Genomic DNA, 13,554 nt, shown 5'->3' with positions numbered 1-13,554 from the left:
CACTGCCACCTAGAGGAAATACGGGTTATTGCGCACCTCAACGGACGGAGGTATGAAGGAGTCAACGGATAGAACGTACGGACAGAAATACGGACGTGCAGGCCAAACGTGAGATATGAATGGGCCTTGAAATGTTACCACTAGGCAATGGTTTGTTTTCATCTGCCCTGTATCTGGTTGTTAACATTAATACCGAGCATGTACATGTGGTAGCCTCGTTTATTAGCCATGCTTGCATATATTTATACCCTTTCGATTGCACATGGACATTGGGGATAACTTGGCCTCGATTACAAAGCGGTTCCTTTAATCCAAGCCTTTTGGATTGCAGATTTGGCAAGTCCTGCCAATCACAACTAAAGGTTTTGAACAAGACACTTTTAAAGAAATAGATAGATTACCCTGCTAACTTATGGACTGAAGCATGGCAGGTTGAAGGCGTCATCATTGCCCTCCAAGAAAGTCAAACTGATGAAAGTGAAGGATGCTAATGGTGTAATGGATCAATCAGCCAATCTGTAAGCTTGGCACAAATCAAACAAGTTTTCTAAAAACACAATGATAGACTAAACCTGTGATGTGGGCCACAGTTAAAAACTAGCAATTTTATCATTCTTACAATGTGCTTTTTGGGGGAGACGCAGAGGCTGATAATTACTGCGGGTGCTTGCTAAAGTCAAGGATACCTTTGATAGAATGAGTCTTCAAATTTATGCTCATCCTAGGCCAGAAATATAATAATTTGCTGCCTTCTATTTATGAATCTTTTCATCTGTTTTCCACAAAAGATTTGACAAAGGGTCACGGTGGAGAAGCACCAAGATGTTCCATAAACTTTCAGCTTAACATTAGGAAGTCTAAAGGCCCCTACATGCTGGGGAGTACTTCACTCAGCAGAAGACCGCGTGTAATCAAGTCGTACCCGTGGCAGACTCCACACACCGTCTCCCAGACAGGTCTGTGCAGAGATCAGTTTTGACATCCACGTAGATTAAAGGAATAGGGGATGATCTTTTATTTAAATTTCTATCTAAATAAATAGTCCTCCTAATTGTCAATCATTCTGGTGATATGTTTAAGTAAGGCCGTCCTACGTGTTCGTCCTGTTAGCTATCTTTTTCTGCGCATGCGCACTTTTAGGCGGATACAAGTGGTGAGCTACGGTACGGTTTCAGACAGTCATTGAAGCTCACCTTTAGCGAGGAGAACTCTCGGTGACAAGTATTATGGGATATGCTGTCATGGGCAAATCGCTCAGTGCGCAAACACGGATTCTTCCTATTCTTCCTCTCATATTAAAACACAGAAGCATGGTGGGGGTGCGAGTGAATAGGAGTTCTTTCTGTAAAACTGACAGACCATAGTAGCCTCATTTGCTCAGCCATCTCTTTGTCCAAATACGTCGTCGCCTTTTTTTTTTTTAGGCCTTTCAGCACAAAAAATTTCACAAATTGCAGAGGCAGCGCGTTTCTCTCTAACGAGGTTCATATTCCTCTTCTACTGGTTTGGCTTCCAAATAGACGAGTCCGAATAGCGCCATCTCACTGCGGAGCTGAGACCGACGTGGTTTTTAGACGTACGGCGTGAGCAGGTAGATCGCATCAGAGCATCGGGTCGTCGTACACTATGAGCTGTAGCTGCGTGCAACGATTGAAAAAATCATAAAGTGTATGCCCGTCTTTAAGAAGGTTGAATGTCAGAACAGATTTGATGACAAAACATTTCAAAATGAGAAGACACCTTGACTTTAAGAAGCATCCGCACCAGGTGCAGTTCACATGCTAGGTCACAGCATAGCACAGCAGATGTTAGCCCTGTAGTAGCATTGTGTGAGGTCTGTGCTGTCTAGAAATCGGCCATACTTGCCCTGGGTTTGATTAGAAACCATCTACTAATCAAACATGTTATTAAAGTTGGTAAAACTAGTCCTGACTACCTTTGTGCTCTTTTAGCCCTGTGCTCGATGCTTGCTAACCATACGCCAGTAATGTGCTTAATTCAGATTAGAGAATCCAAGCCAATCAATCAATAATCCACTGCATCGGACCCTCCCAACTCAGGGAGGATTTCTATTTGTTGTTGGTGCTGAGGGAGGGTTCTGATTGGCCAGTTTAAATAGTGAGTTCAGACTGAGAAGAGCAGGAAGATGCTGACATCAAACGTAAACAGTTATATATCATTCGCCCTCAAACACACAGAAAATGCATTTACTGTCACAGTTTTCCTGATTCCACAGGCTTTTTTTCTCGTGTAACATTATTTCTGTGGTTATGACGTGAAGGTTACTGGGATTTGGATGTGAAAAGCGACGTTGACTGTTTTTTCTTTTTAATCTTCTGTACATCTTTTTAGGTTTGGTTGCCATTTAAACAAACAAACAGAGAACTGACAACAGTCAATCAAAATCACACTTATTGATTAGCATAATAGATCACTGTTACGGGGGCTGGAAAAGGGAGGGGAGAGGGGGCATGCTTGGCCTCTTTTCTGGGAGCCGATTGGCTCTCCTCAACACATAAACTAACCAATCAAACACAGGTGGGGAAACTGTTTGTTTTCTGATTGGTTCCAGCCAATCAGCTGATGTGCTGTCGTTTCTCGTCCTGGCTGCTGATTGGTCAAGGGATGGAGAAACGTTGGGGGTTACGCCAAGACAGGAAACTGAGTTAACTGGCCTGTTTGCAACACCCGCACACACTCACACACACACACACACACACACACACACACACACACAGACATACATACACAGTGTGGCCAGTCCAACAGCTGTAAACTGTAGAAAAAGACTCTTATTGAACTGCTCAGTGTCATCATCATCATCATCGTCGTCGTCATGACTACTCTGCATCGTTCAATCAGCAGCTCATTTATGGCACAGAACTAAAATTTACAGTAAACTCTCTACTTTTGTGTCTGGGTTATTAGGGATGCTCCGATCAGAATCAGCTGATTCTTACTAAAGTCCATATTTCTATTATTTTGCCCCCAAAAAATGAAACTATATTTAAAGGTTACTTTGCCAATATGAGAATGAACGATGTTAAGGTTTGGTTAATGCTGACCCTGTTGAAAGAAGCTCTTAAAAGTCCAGTTTAAAGGTCTGTTTTTCATGGTTCATCCTTTAAAAACAACTCATTTCCTTCGAGGTGGTGAAATGTGTTCATTAGCACAATAGAAAAAAAAACGTACATAAATTAGCTTATTAACATATTTTTAGCAAAAGTAGATGTCAGAAAAGTTACAAGACAAACTGAAAATTAATGTTTTCTTTTCGTTTCTATTCAAAATATAAAACTTTGAATTGTGTTTTGTTAAAATAGAAAATCTGCATTTTGCTTTCGACCATCCGCTTACCTAACTGCTCCTCATCAACCCAAAAACTGGAGTAAAAGTGCTGCTGCATCCCGACTGATTATGGATTTTTATATATATATATATATATATATATAGAAACTTTTTGAGGTCTAAACACAGAGGACCTTCTTTTTGACCAATTTCGGTGAATTTTGATGACAACCCTGTCTGAATGCTGATGCTGCGTTTTCAGGGTGTAAATCAATCCTTTTGGGTCCAGGTTCTCCGTAGTTTATGAAACTATGGAGAACCTCCTTAAAAAAGGGGTAAAAATTAGCTCTATTATATTTTTTAAATACCAGATTCTGACTCCTTTGGGTTTATCTCACAGCGAATGCTCATCAGAATGTTAAACAGTGTCTAAAAGGTCACATTCATCAAGGTTTAGGTTATTTTGAAGAGCCGCATCATCATAATGCTTCAAGCTAAAGTTCAGGCTAGCAGCAGTGATATAGTCCTATTTAAATCAGTGATTCCAGCCTGTGGATCATTAAAGCTGAGGCTGAAATAATCAAAGTGCCATTTGTTTATAGATTAGTAACAGAATGAAACTTTCTACTGATCCTCATTACCTCAGCTTGTGTTTAAGCAAAAAATCAGACCTAGACACTCGGATTGGAGCATCCCTAGTTTCCATGGGAATCTTTCCATCTATTGTTGGGTTCTGGGTTCAGAACGTGAACCCTGTACTGGTGTGCTGCTGTCATACTGGAACCAGAAGCCATGAAGTACTGACCACAATCTGCTTGGGTATCCACAAACACCACAGCTAGAACCAGATTGTTAATCGTGGCTAAGGCTTGGGATAAAAACGCATCGATGGACCAGTAAGACCAGTACCTGAGGCTCTGTGAAGAACCAGAATCCAGGTAAGACCACTGGTCCAGGTTCTGGCTTTGATGTGATTCTTCCACCATCAAGACCAGAACTAGCATCTATTTCCATGGAGTAGCTGTAGCTGTAGCGGGACATCAGGTCCCAGAGCTGAGCTTCTCCTAACAAGAACCACTGTCCAGGATAGTAGAACCATCAGATGTGGTGCTGGTTTTAGTGGAACCCCAGAACTTTGTCTGTTCTGTGTCCGTGGCTTTAGCAGAACTTCTGGCTATGGCCTTAGCAAAACCATTTATACCAGTAGCTCCAGCTGTGATTCCAGTTGTTGTAAATTCAGCTCCAGTTGACCGATTATCTAGAACTGGTCAGGTTGAAGATGTTATGGAGGGTTTTCCAGTCCAGTTGTGTGCTTTTAGGCTGCTTCAGCAGTTCCAAGGGTCAAACTAAAGTGGTCAAAGGCCGACGTTCATCCGGAGGGTGTGTGTAGCACCACGAGAAGTCCACTTTGACCCAGTTTAACCAGTTTGATGTCAACGATCCTTTACTGGCTTCCCCGCTGACCCAGCCGGTCCGTTCTGGTCATAAGCGGCTGATTCCAGATTGATCCAGTTCTAGTCTGCTATAAGGAGCTATTGGTGACCTGCCCAACCCCCAACACGTCTCCAGGCTGGTTCCACTTGATGGGACCACAGTCTTCTGCGTGTTCGGCAGACACCTCTGAGGGTCCCACCTCGCTGCTGATTGGCTGAGGGGAGTGCCTGCTGTTGGTGAGGCCGTCGTTGTGGTTGGCCAGCGGGGCGGAGTTGGAGGAGGAGGGGTTTCGGCTGATTACCAGTTCCAACCGGTCTGGAGATTCAGCGATGAGCGGAACAACGAGGCAGCAATCGAAGTCTCTGGTCCGGACGTGGTTGATCTAAGAGGACATGGTGGTTAAAACCAGGCTATCAGGATGGGGAATAGTTAGACAATCACTGCCGTTTAGACGTATTCACGCCCTTACAGATTTCTTCTGTTCAGGGTTTAGTTTTCACACCTGAATGTTTAAGTTATTCATCCAAACCAACCTGGTGTTTCATGAAAATAAGTAAGGATAATTGCCTTTTCAAATGAAGCCAGGAAGGTATGGATTAATTCTCCTAACAAATAATTCAATTTAGTTCATTGATATAGCATCAATTCACAACACACGGCACCTCAAGGCACTTTACAGTTCACCATTTAAAGTTTTCTACCTAAGGGAAACCAGTTTATTGCATCGACTAATTGACTCGAAGGCAATCCCTCACACTAAGCATGCTTGTAGCGACAGTGGAGAGGAAAAGCTCCCTTTTAACAGGAAGAAACCTCCAGCAGAACCAGGCTCAGTGTGAGCAGCAAAATAAGATAATTAAAATCTGAAACCTTAGAAGATTTCTAGCGGTAAAACAATTGGAGATTTTCCAAAGGTTCTGTCTGCGGTTCTGTACCTGTAGTATTCGGTCATAGGCACGGAGGCCGCCCCGCTCCGCCGGGCCACCCGGTCGAATGTTGTTTACATAAACTCCACGATCCAACAGCCCATCAGAAACACTGAATCCAAAGTCCTCCAGTTCTGAGGCCTTCTCCAAAGTGAGCTGCAAATTAAATCAACACAGGGTTAAAACTCACCGCAGTCTCAGTGGACTGCGGCACCATCAAGGGGATATTAGTCACCTTATGGAGTTCTACAGGGTTCTGGTTTAGGATGTCGTTCACTTCTTGCCTCATCTTTTTCATGGCAAAGGCTCTGCGCTGGGGGTCGGAGGGTAAGGTGTTGGAGCGAGGGTTGACCTAAGGAAACCAGGAGAACATTGAAGGAAAAAGCAGAGACGAAGATACTATGATGAAAAAAAACTCTCCGGGTACCAGTGTTTTCGTCAAGAATGACGATGTCGAAACCATTTCATTGAAGCTCTTTTTTTTCAATGACGATAATGAACACTGATGAGCTAAACATGGATCTTTGACGACTAAAACATGAGTAGTCATAGGTTTCGAGTTTTCGTCAACAAGACGAAACTAAATAAAAAATAGTGGGTCGGCGGTCAGACGTTTCAAATGCATCATTGAGCTGTAATCAGCAAAGCAATATCAGCGTGCTGCTGCGTTCTGTTTGAACCAAAGCCCACCTGCCGCAGTATAGCACATGCTGCAGGAGCACAGATGGATCATGGCAGCGGTGGCGGCAGGGTCTGAGAACCACGGGTACTGCGTGCTCAACACTGACAAATTCTGCTCCGATCTTCCCTCCAAAAATGCGTCTTTGTGTGTGGAGCTCCGAGTCTGCGCTTCTCGCTCCACTCTAGTGGTTCACTCTCAGCAGCATGGCTCTTCCTGCTCTCGCTACTTAATAAACTATGTGGCTGATCATCCTCTGCCAAGCATAAAAAATCCCTTTGTCTAACTATCTAGATTTTATTTTGTAATTTCTACGAAAAGGAATCCCTAAATTATATTGAAATAAAATATTTCATTGAATTTACTGTTGGATAAAGAGCCAGATGAAAAGGTACATAGATCTTTGAATATTTCTCTCATTGTTCTCGTTTTTATCTATTTAAATATGATGTAAATGTTTCTGTGTATTGTCATTAAAACGTATTTTGTTTCTTTTAAATATGTCAACATTTTATTTAGCATATTCATTGAATTTAGGTCTGGATTGCCATGGCATTACAAGGCAGTTAATGTTGTTCTCTCTGTATTTTTTTTTTATATCAAAACCCTTTAAATTTAAATCTACTTTGACCCCTGAGCAGCAGAAACCAAGGGGTAAATTGTCAGAAATAAAGCCAAACTTGCCAAAGTAGAAAGAAGAATGTTTTTGTTATTTGCTTTTTTGGAGCAATGAAGACTTTATAGATCTTTGTGTAAAGCATAATTCATAGTAGTTATTCATAGTAGATCAGGAGGTGCTTTACTTTGGAAACCTTTTGTGTTTAAAGCCATTCCTTTATTGTATGTTTTGTCATCTTGTCTGTCTGCTATATTCACCAATATAATGTGTTGAAATAGATCTGCTATTTTCACAACTTTTGTGAGACACTTTTTTATAAAGTAGAGCATTAATTAATAAAAATGTGTATTTGAATTCTATAAATCAAAGTTTCCTGCCAGTAGCAATGATGAACTGCACGGCAGCATTCTATACCCAGCTATTGTAGCATCTAGGCTAGAGCTGTCAGTCTGGTAAAGAATCAGGTTGTTATTCGAAATTGTAAAGGTTCACTTTTTTTGTAACATAAAATTGACTAAAACCTTTTTAAGTTTTAGCTGACTAAAACTAGCACATGTCGTAATGACTAAAATGTGATTAAGACTAGTAATAGTTTTCGTCCTGAAGACTAAGACTAAATCAAAGATGGCTGTCTGAAACAACTAGGCCGGGTACCTGGGGTTTGGAACTATTTCGCTCCTGGAAGCTTGACTGACGACCAAGGGTGCTGCGCAGAGGGGTGGGGTCATGGTTCAGACTGAGCGTGGAACCGGACATGATGGTGGCCTGGAGCCAAGGGGAGAAAACCAGCAGATTTTAGTAACATTAAAACCAATGAGAGACACATCAAATATCTTGTTAGAGGATGCTCAACCTTTATTAGAACAATGACTTTTAGTTTCTAACGTTAGATATGATCAAAAGCCAGATGCAGAAACACAAAGATCAACATTTTAACCTCTGCTGGAATTGACTTCTGTTATGGTCACTGATATAGTCTGCTGTTATCTGCAAACCGGCATCCAACGCCCACTTTAAAATAATTTCCAGGTGGGATTAAGGCGTCTTCTTCTGTCTCCATGGGATTAGAGGAAGGATTGATGTGGTGAGGAGGGTAAAGGATAACCACCCTGTTATGTCCGTAACTAACCAAGCAGGGGAGTCACAGGCCCCCATCGGGTGAAGCTAGCTGTGACAACATACGGATCGACAAGTCAGCCAGGAGGACTTGGATCACTTCTGAAGAGGATTCATTGAGGTTTGTTTTCATCCCTTGAAATGAGATTTCTGTTGAAACTAAAATCATCTATTGTTGGCTTTGCTAACCGTTAGTATCATAACATCTGTAGGCTAATTAAAAACTGCACCACACACTATCCAGATGATCTAATCCTCAGTACTAATTAATCCAAGGGGCAAAATTCTTCCTACTTTAAGGGTTCAACTGGTAAAAGTTAACAAAGCTCAGAAAGATTTGACTGCAATCTCAAAATAATCCAAACAGACCTTTTCAGGTGAAGCCTCGCATACAAATGCAAACAGGTGATTGATCAGGTTTATCCGAGGGAGAAAACCATAGAGAAGAGATGCCACCTGGTGGCAGGAAGTGGAAGCTGTCACCAGCTTTTTTCCAGCTTTTTATTGTCACTATACTGTCACAAGTACAGCACAACAAAATCCATTCCCTGCATTTAACCCATTCCCTTGGGGAGCAGTGGGCTGGCACTGTGCGGCGCCCAGTGTGGGGTTAAGGGTCTTGCTCAAAGACCCAGAGAGGCAGTCTGTAGGAGTGGAGCTCGAACCCAGAACCTCAGGATTCCAGGCTCTATGCCCAAACCACTAGGCCACCACTCCCCATCTTCTGCTGGGCACTATGGATCCTTCCAAAAAACGAAAATTAAAAACAATCCACTGGACTTTGTTTCCAATTTTAAAGACGTTTCACTTCCCATCCAGGAAGCTTTTTCAATTCAAAATGTCAGGAATAGTGTTGAGTTCGAGGTTTTATACAGTAGCTAAACAAAGACTTGCTTTTGTTTTGAAAACATGCAAATAGAAACAGACCAATGGGTCCACCCCTTTGGAATGGAGGTTGTTTGGCTTTTTTGTTAGCCTGTAATGCCCCATACCCGTCTAAGTGTCTGAAATGGGGTCGTTAAAGCGAATTGTTGGCCTGGCTGAATAGACGAGGTCCTGTAAAGGGGGTGGGGCTGCGATGACAGCGGGAAGGGTTTTAGCTCAATTGCTGCATTGTAGGTTTTTGAAAGCTCAAACCTGAGTCCACCCCTCTGATTAAAGTTTTCTTTTTCTTTCTTTCCGGTATTGGGAATTGCAGGCTAACAAAAGAAGCCAAACGACCCCCATTCCAAATGCGGCGACCCCTTTATCCTTTTTGTATTTGCATGTTTTCAAAACAAAAACAATGTTTTGATGGGCTACTTTATAAAACCTTGAAGTCAACACTATTCCTGACAATTTGAATTGAAAAAGCTTCTTGGATTGGAAGTGAAACCTCTTCAAGCTTGGAAACAAAGTCCAGTGGATTGTTTTTAATTGTCTTTTTTTGGAATGACTATGACTTGGATGACTAAGAATCTTCACCAGCTTATGGTCCTATGGATCAGTGGTATAAAAGAAGATATTAGAAAACGGAGGGAAGTCTGGGCATCATTGCTGAGGCTGCTGCCATCACGGATTCCTCCTCATATCAGGAAATTGGCCAATATCTGACCCTAAAATCCAAACCAAAGAAGATTTTCCAGAGGAATAAAACCATTTTGAGATTGCAGAACTCAATTAAACTGTTTTTTTTTTGTGTGTTGAGCTTATGTGGTTTATTTCAGTTTCTTTCACTGCAAACAGCTGCTAGTTTTCTTTTGCTCTGAGAAGATGAATGGATTTAGTGGAACTTTAGGCAACCGAAGAGGTTCAGCTGCTGCTATAGCCATGTTATAAACACAGTGCGATGCTAGCATCAGCAATGTTTACATCTGTATAGCTTGGAACTCCAGCAGAGAACAGCTTCGGATTTCTTTCTGCAACCTGCTGACGGATGCTGGGGTTTCATGCAGGCTTAGGTTTTCCCAGCCTCTTAATTTCTCATATATCTTTAAATATACCGCTTTGCCACAGTCACACCTGATGTTTTCTCTCCAAGCTTCCTCTCATCACCCAACGTATCAAAATCAAGGACTCACACATGCACATCTAGCAAAACAAACTCCCCGTCAGGCCTGGTGCAAGCCAACCCAGCATGCCGCGATCAAATCGCCATGCCTGGTGCAACAAAGACGTAATCACTGCGATATGTGACCCATTTAAAACCCGTTAAAACCAGTCCGGCGGCAGTAAAAGGCCAGTTAGGTAGATGGACGAGGACAGGGCGATTAGTAGAGGAGTGGAAGGAAGGATACCAGCGTGAGGAGGTGCGTCTCCTTTCCAGAATCCTGGAAGAGAAGCAGCCGTTTCTTTCTTTAACTGACTGATTTCCAAAGATGTAAACATGTAAATCACTTAGGAGAAGTTACTAAAAATAAAATTATTACCATCATTCAGGTTCTATTGAGAGTTCAAGATACACATGAATGAATTAAAAATGAATTAAAGCTTAAACAGAAGCATATGATCAGCAATATCTTACCAAATAAGTTGCTTGGTAGCAGAAATGTCTTAGTTTTGACTGATTTAGCTGAATTTATGGGAACAAACTGTGTCTTTGTAATGGGATGCTGGTTTCTTTACTATGTCGACTGTTTTTTGTGCTAAAAACATCTGTGGTTTATCTGTGGAGCCTTTTCCCTCTAAACAACATACAGGTGAGAATCTGAGCTAATTAATGTGCGAGGACTGGAGGAAAAAAATGAAAAGCATCAGAAAGAGGAAGAATTAGAGGGAGAGCATTCATCTGCGTCTGTTCAGAGTCAGAAGAATCTGTGAAAAACCAGGAATCTGTTTGGGAATCTTTTAAAACAAGCTTGTTTTCTGTTTAAGCATCAGCAACCTGAAGTCCTGAATGGTTTTAGTTAGAGGTCGACAAAAAGAGTGATGTTCAGATTAGGAAAACTGGTGAATCTGTCCAGCATGTGAAAGTGTTCAGGCCGGTGGAGGCTGGCCAATAGAGGGCGCTAGGGCGCCGTCCCATCCAACCAATGACCCTGATTAAGATTCTTAAGAATAATATATTCTTTTTTAATTTAATTTTAAATTAAAATTCAATAATATTTTGAAATACATATTTTTTAGATGTGCAAGATAAATATTTAATCTCTAATGACTAGTAAAGCGTCATTCCATTTTTAGTCCAATTGGTGATGTAGTTCTACCCTACGGAGCAAAAATCTTTGCCCATAGACTCTCGTTAAAAGTTGTACATGCGCAGCAGCTCCTCTGCAATAAAAAGGTCGAGTCACGGGAGTTGGAGACGCATTGTAGAGAGAGACAGAAATGCTGCAAGAAACGTCTTTTTCCAGGACCTGTTTTAGCTATAAGGCTTGGCTAACTGCATGTGGCGAGGCTAAAGCTTTATCCTGCTTTCCCTGCCTCCTTTTTCAAATGTCAGGATCTGATCCAGCATGGATAAAGACAGGTAGGACTGATTTAAAGAACTTTGTAGAAAAGGCAAAGAACAATAAACAACCTGGGATTGACATGGAAAATAATAGAATATAGTGTACTTTTTCTACATGTTTGTTAATTTGTCTAGTTCTCTTAAATAAACACATTCTCAGAAAATAGTTTTTATATATTAAAAAGTATAAATCTGACCAATAACTTCTCCATTATTAAATGAATAGATTATTTTTCTAGGTTTGTGAAACAATACTGGACCATGTAAAACACAGATTTATCTTCACAAAGCCTTAGAAGGGAAAGATTTATGTACAAAAAGTAAACCTGCACATGAAATTCAGTTTTGTTTTTATAAAGTGTTTTTATAATGTTTTTTGTTGTTGGCATCGATATAAATATACTAGTGTGATAAGTTAGTATACGTTTGATTGGTTTTTTGGTATATTTTTTAATTTATAGCCCCCATTGGAGAAAACTCCACCAGCCGCCACTGGTTCAGACTGTAGGAAGCTATTAATAGGAAAACAGAAAGTTTAGGATGAGGAAAATTCATCATTGGATGAGAATCTGATTAGCATCAGAAGACAGCAAAGTCCTGGAATTAAGAAAAAACTGAAAAGACATTCAGAAAGTCCAGGAAACACGTATGAAGATGGTTTGAATGGCTAGGAGGCTCAACCATTGAACAAAATACAGAAAGAAACTAGGAATGGACAAAACTATTTTATTTCATCAATAAAACTTTAATTCCCTTTCACAATAAAAGGCGTTTTGGATATTTTTACCTCAAGCTCTCGAAGGATGCCGCTTTGACCACAGGTCTCTAAATCCTCCAGCGCCTGAGACCAGAAGTTCTCCTCCTGGTCGGGTTCAGTGCCGTCGTGACCCACAGTGAACCTGACGGGAAAAGGTCTGAGCGTCAGCCAATCAGACGAAGAACAGCCCGACTCACACAGAAACACACAGCGGACAGCGCATGCTGGCGAGAGTTCGTTCAACAGGGGAACATGTGCAAAGACGCTCCACACATCCACTAGAGATATGTGTCAGAAAGGTCAAAGGTCACCAGGTGAGGGTGGACAGGGCACTGTGTTTGGGGTGGGGTCAAAGGTCAGTTTGCTACCTGCTGTCAGTGATTAATCCGCTGGGCAGATTAGAGGCGCTGCAGACAGAGACAGACTGCTGTTACCTCACAGCCTGAGAGGAAAACATCAACCAGCTGAGTGGCTTCAGACCAAAAAACAGCTCAGAGTCAGGATTTCTGACCCGGTTCAGGTCCAAACTTCACACCTGTCAGGTCCCATCCTCTAATGGTCCGCTCACACCAACAGCAATGAGAGAAGCTGATTTAAATGCTGACTGAAGAGGCGTCAGACACAAAGCTCACAAATTTGAACTTTAGCAGCTCGGAGCATCAACCAATCAGAGAAGCTTCTGACACTACATGCAAGACATGATTACTTCTACAGAGCTGTTAGCATAAAAAAAATGAATAAAACGGTTAAACCTCTTCAAAAAGCCAGGAGAATGGTTTCATTTTGTACAAGGAAAAGAGGGCGAGCTCTGATCATTATTACGCCATTTTCTTACTGAAGCGTGGAGAAACTGTTTATAAATACCTACATTAACTAAATATGCTAAAACCTGCAAACGGTTTTAAACCGTAAATCTAATAAACTGTTCATATGCTGCTCTGAACAGGAAGATGATATTTTAGTAGGATCATAATCCTGATGAACTGACTGAACAGATGATGTCTGAAGGTCTAATTTCTCACTCAAAATGTCTTCAAACTATTTTTTCAAACTCATCAAAGCAAATAAAGCTGGGATGCTCGATGGGTGGCACCAACAGAATAGAGCTGCTCAACAAGCAGAGCTTCCGGCCTGAAAATACAGAATTATACAAGTTAAGGAGTTTGGTGTGAACGCAGCATCAGAGCTCTGAGGAAGGATATTCTATAAACTATTTTATGACATATTTAGAAAATAATAAATTAATAGGATGAGGAAGGAAGGAAGGAAGGAAGGAAGGAAGGAAGGAAGGAAGGAAGGAAGGAA

At 41.4% G+C, this 13,554-nt stretch overlaps 1 protein-coding gene across 6 annotated transcripts in view; it reads right to left on the bottom strand.

Annotated features, from left to right (window-relative positions):
* Positions 1 to 3,439: 3,439 nt before the first annotated feature.
* Positions 3,440 to 13,554, bottom strand: part of grip1 (glutamate receptor interacting protein 1) — an 82,963-nt gene continuing 72,848 nt past the window's right edge. For all 6 annotated transcript variants that reach the window (XM_015381626.1, XM_015381623.1, XM_015381625.1 and 3 more), the window contains 5 exons: positions 12,280 to 12,391; positions 7,601 to 7,711; positions 5,884 to 6,000; positions 5,658 to 5,804; positions 3,440 to 5,104 (listed from right to left, as the gene is read on the bottom strand). In XM_015381626.1, coding sequence (XP_015237112.1) covers positions 4,811 to 5,104; positions 5,658 to 5,804; positions 5,884 to 6,000; positions 7,601 to 7,711; positions 12,280 to 12,391 — 781 coding nt within the window. In that variant the 3' untranslated portion in view covers positions 3,440 to 4,810. The remainder of the gene's footprint in view (positions 5,105 to 5,657; positions 5,805 to 5,883; positions 6,001 to 7,600; positions 7,712 to 12,279; positions 12,392 to 13,554) is intronic.

Source organism: Cyprinodon variegatus, unplaced genomic scaffold (genome assembly GCF_000732505.1).
Source record: "Cyprinodon variegatus isolate N-32 unplaced genomic scaffold, C_variegatus-1.0 Scaffold237, whole genome shotgun sequence".
In the NCBI taxonomy this organism is placed as follows: Eukaryota; Metazoa; Chordata; class Actinopteri; order Cyprinodontiformes; family Cyprinodontidae; genus Cyprinodon; species Cyprinodon variegatus.
Note: the sequence above shows the minus strand (reverse complement) of the source record. Positions and strands in the feature narration are given on the sequence as shown.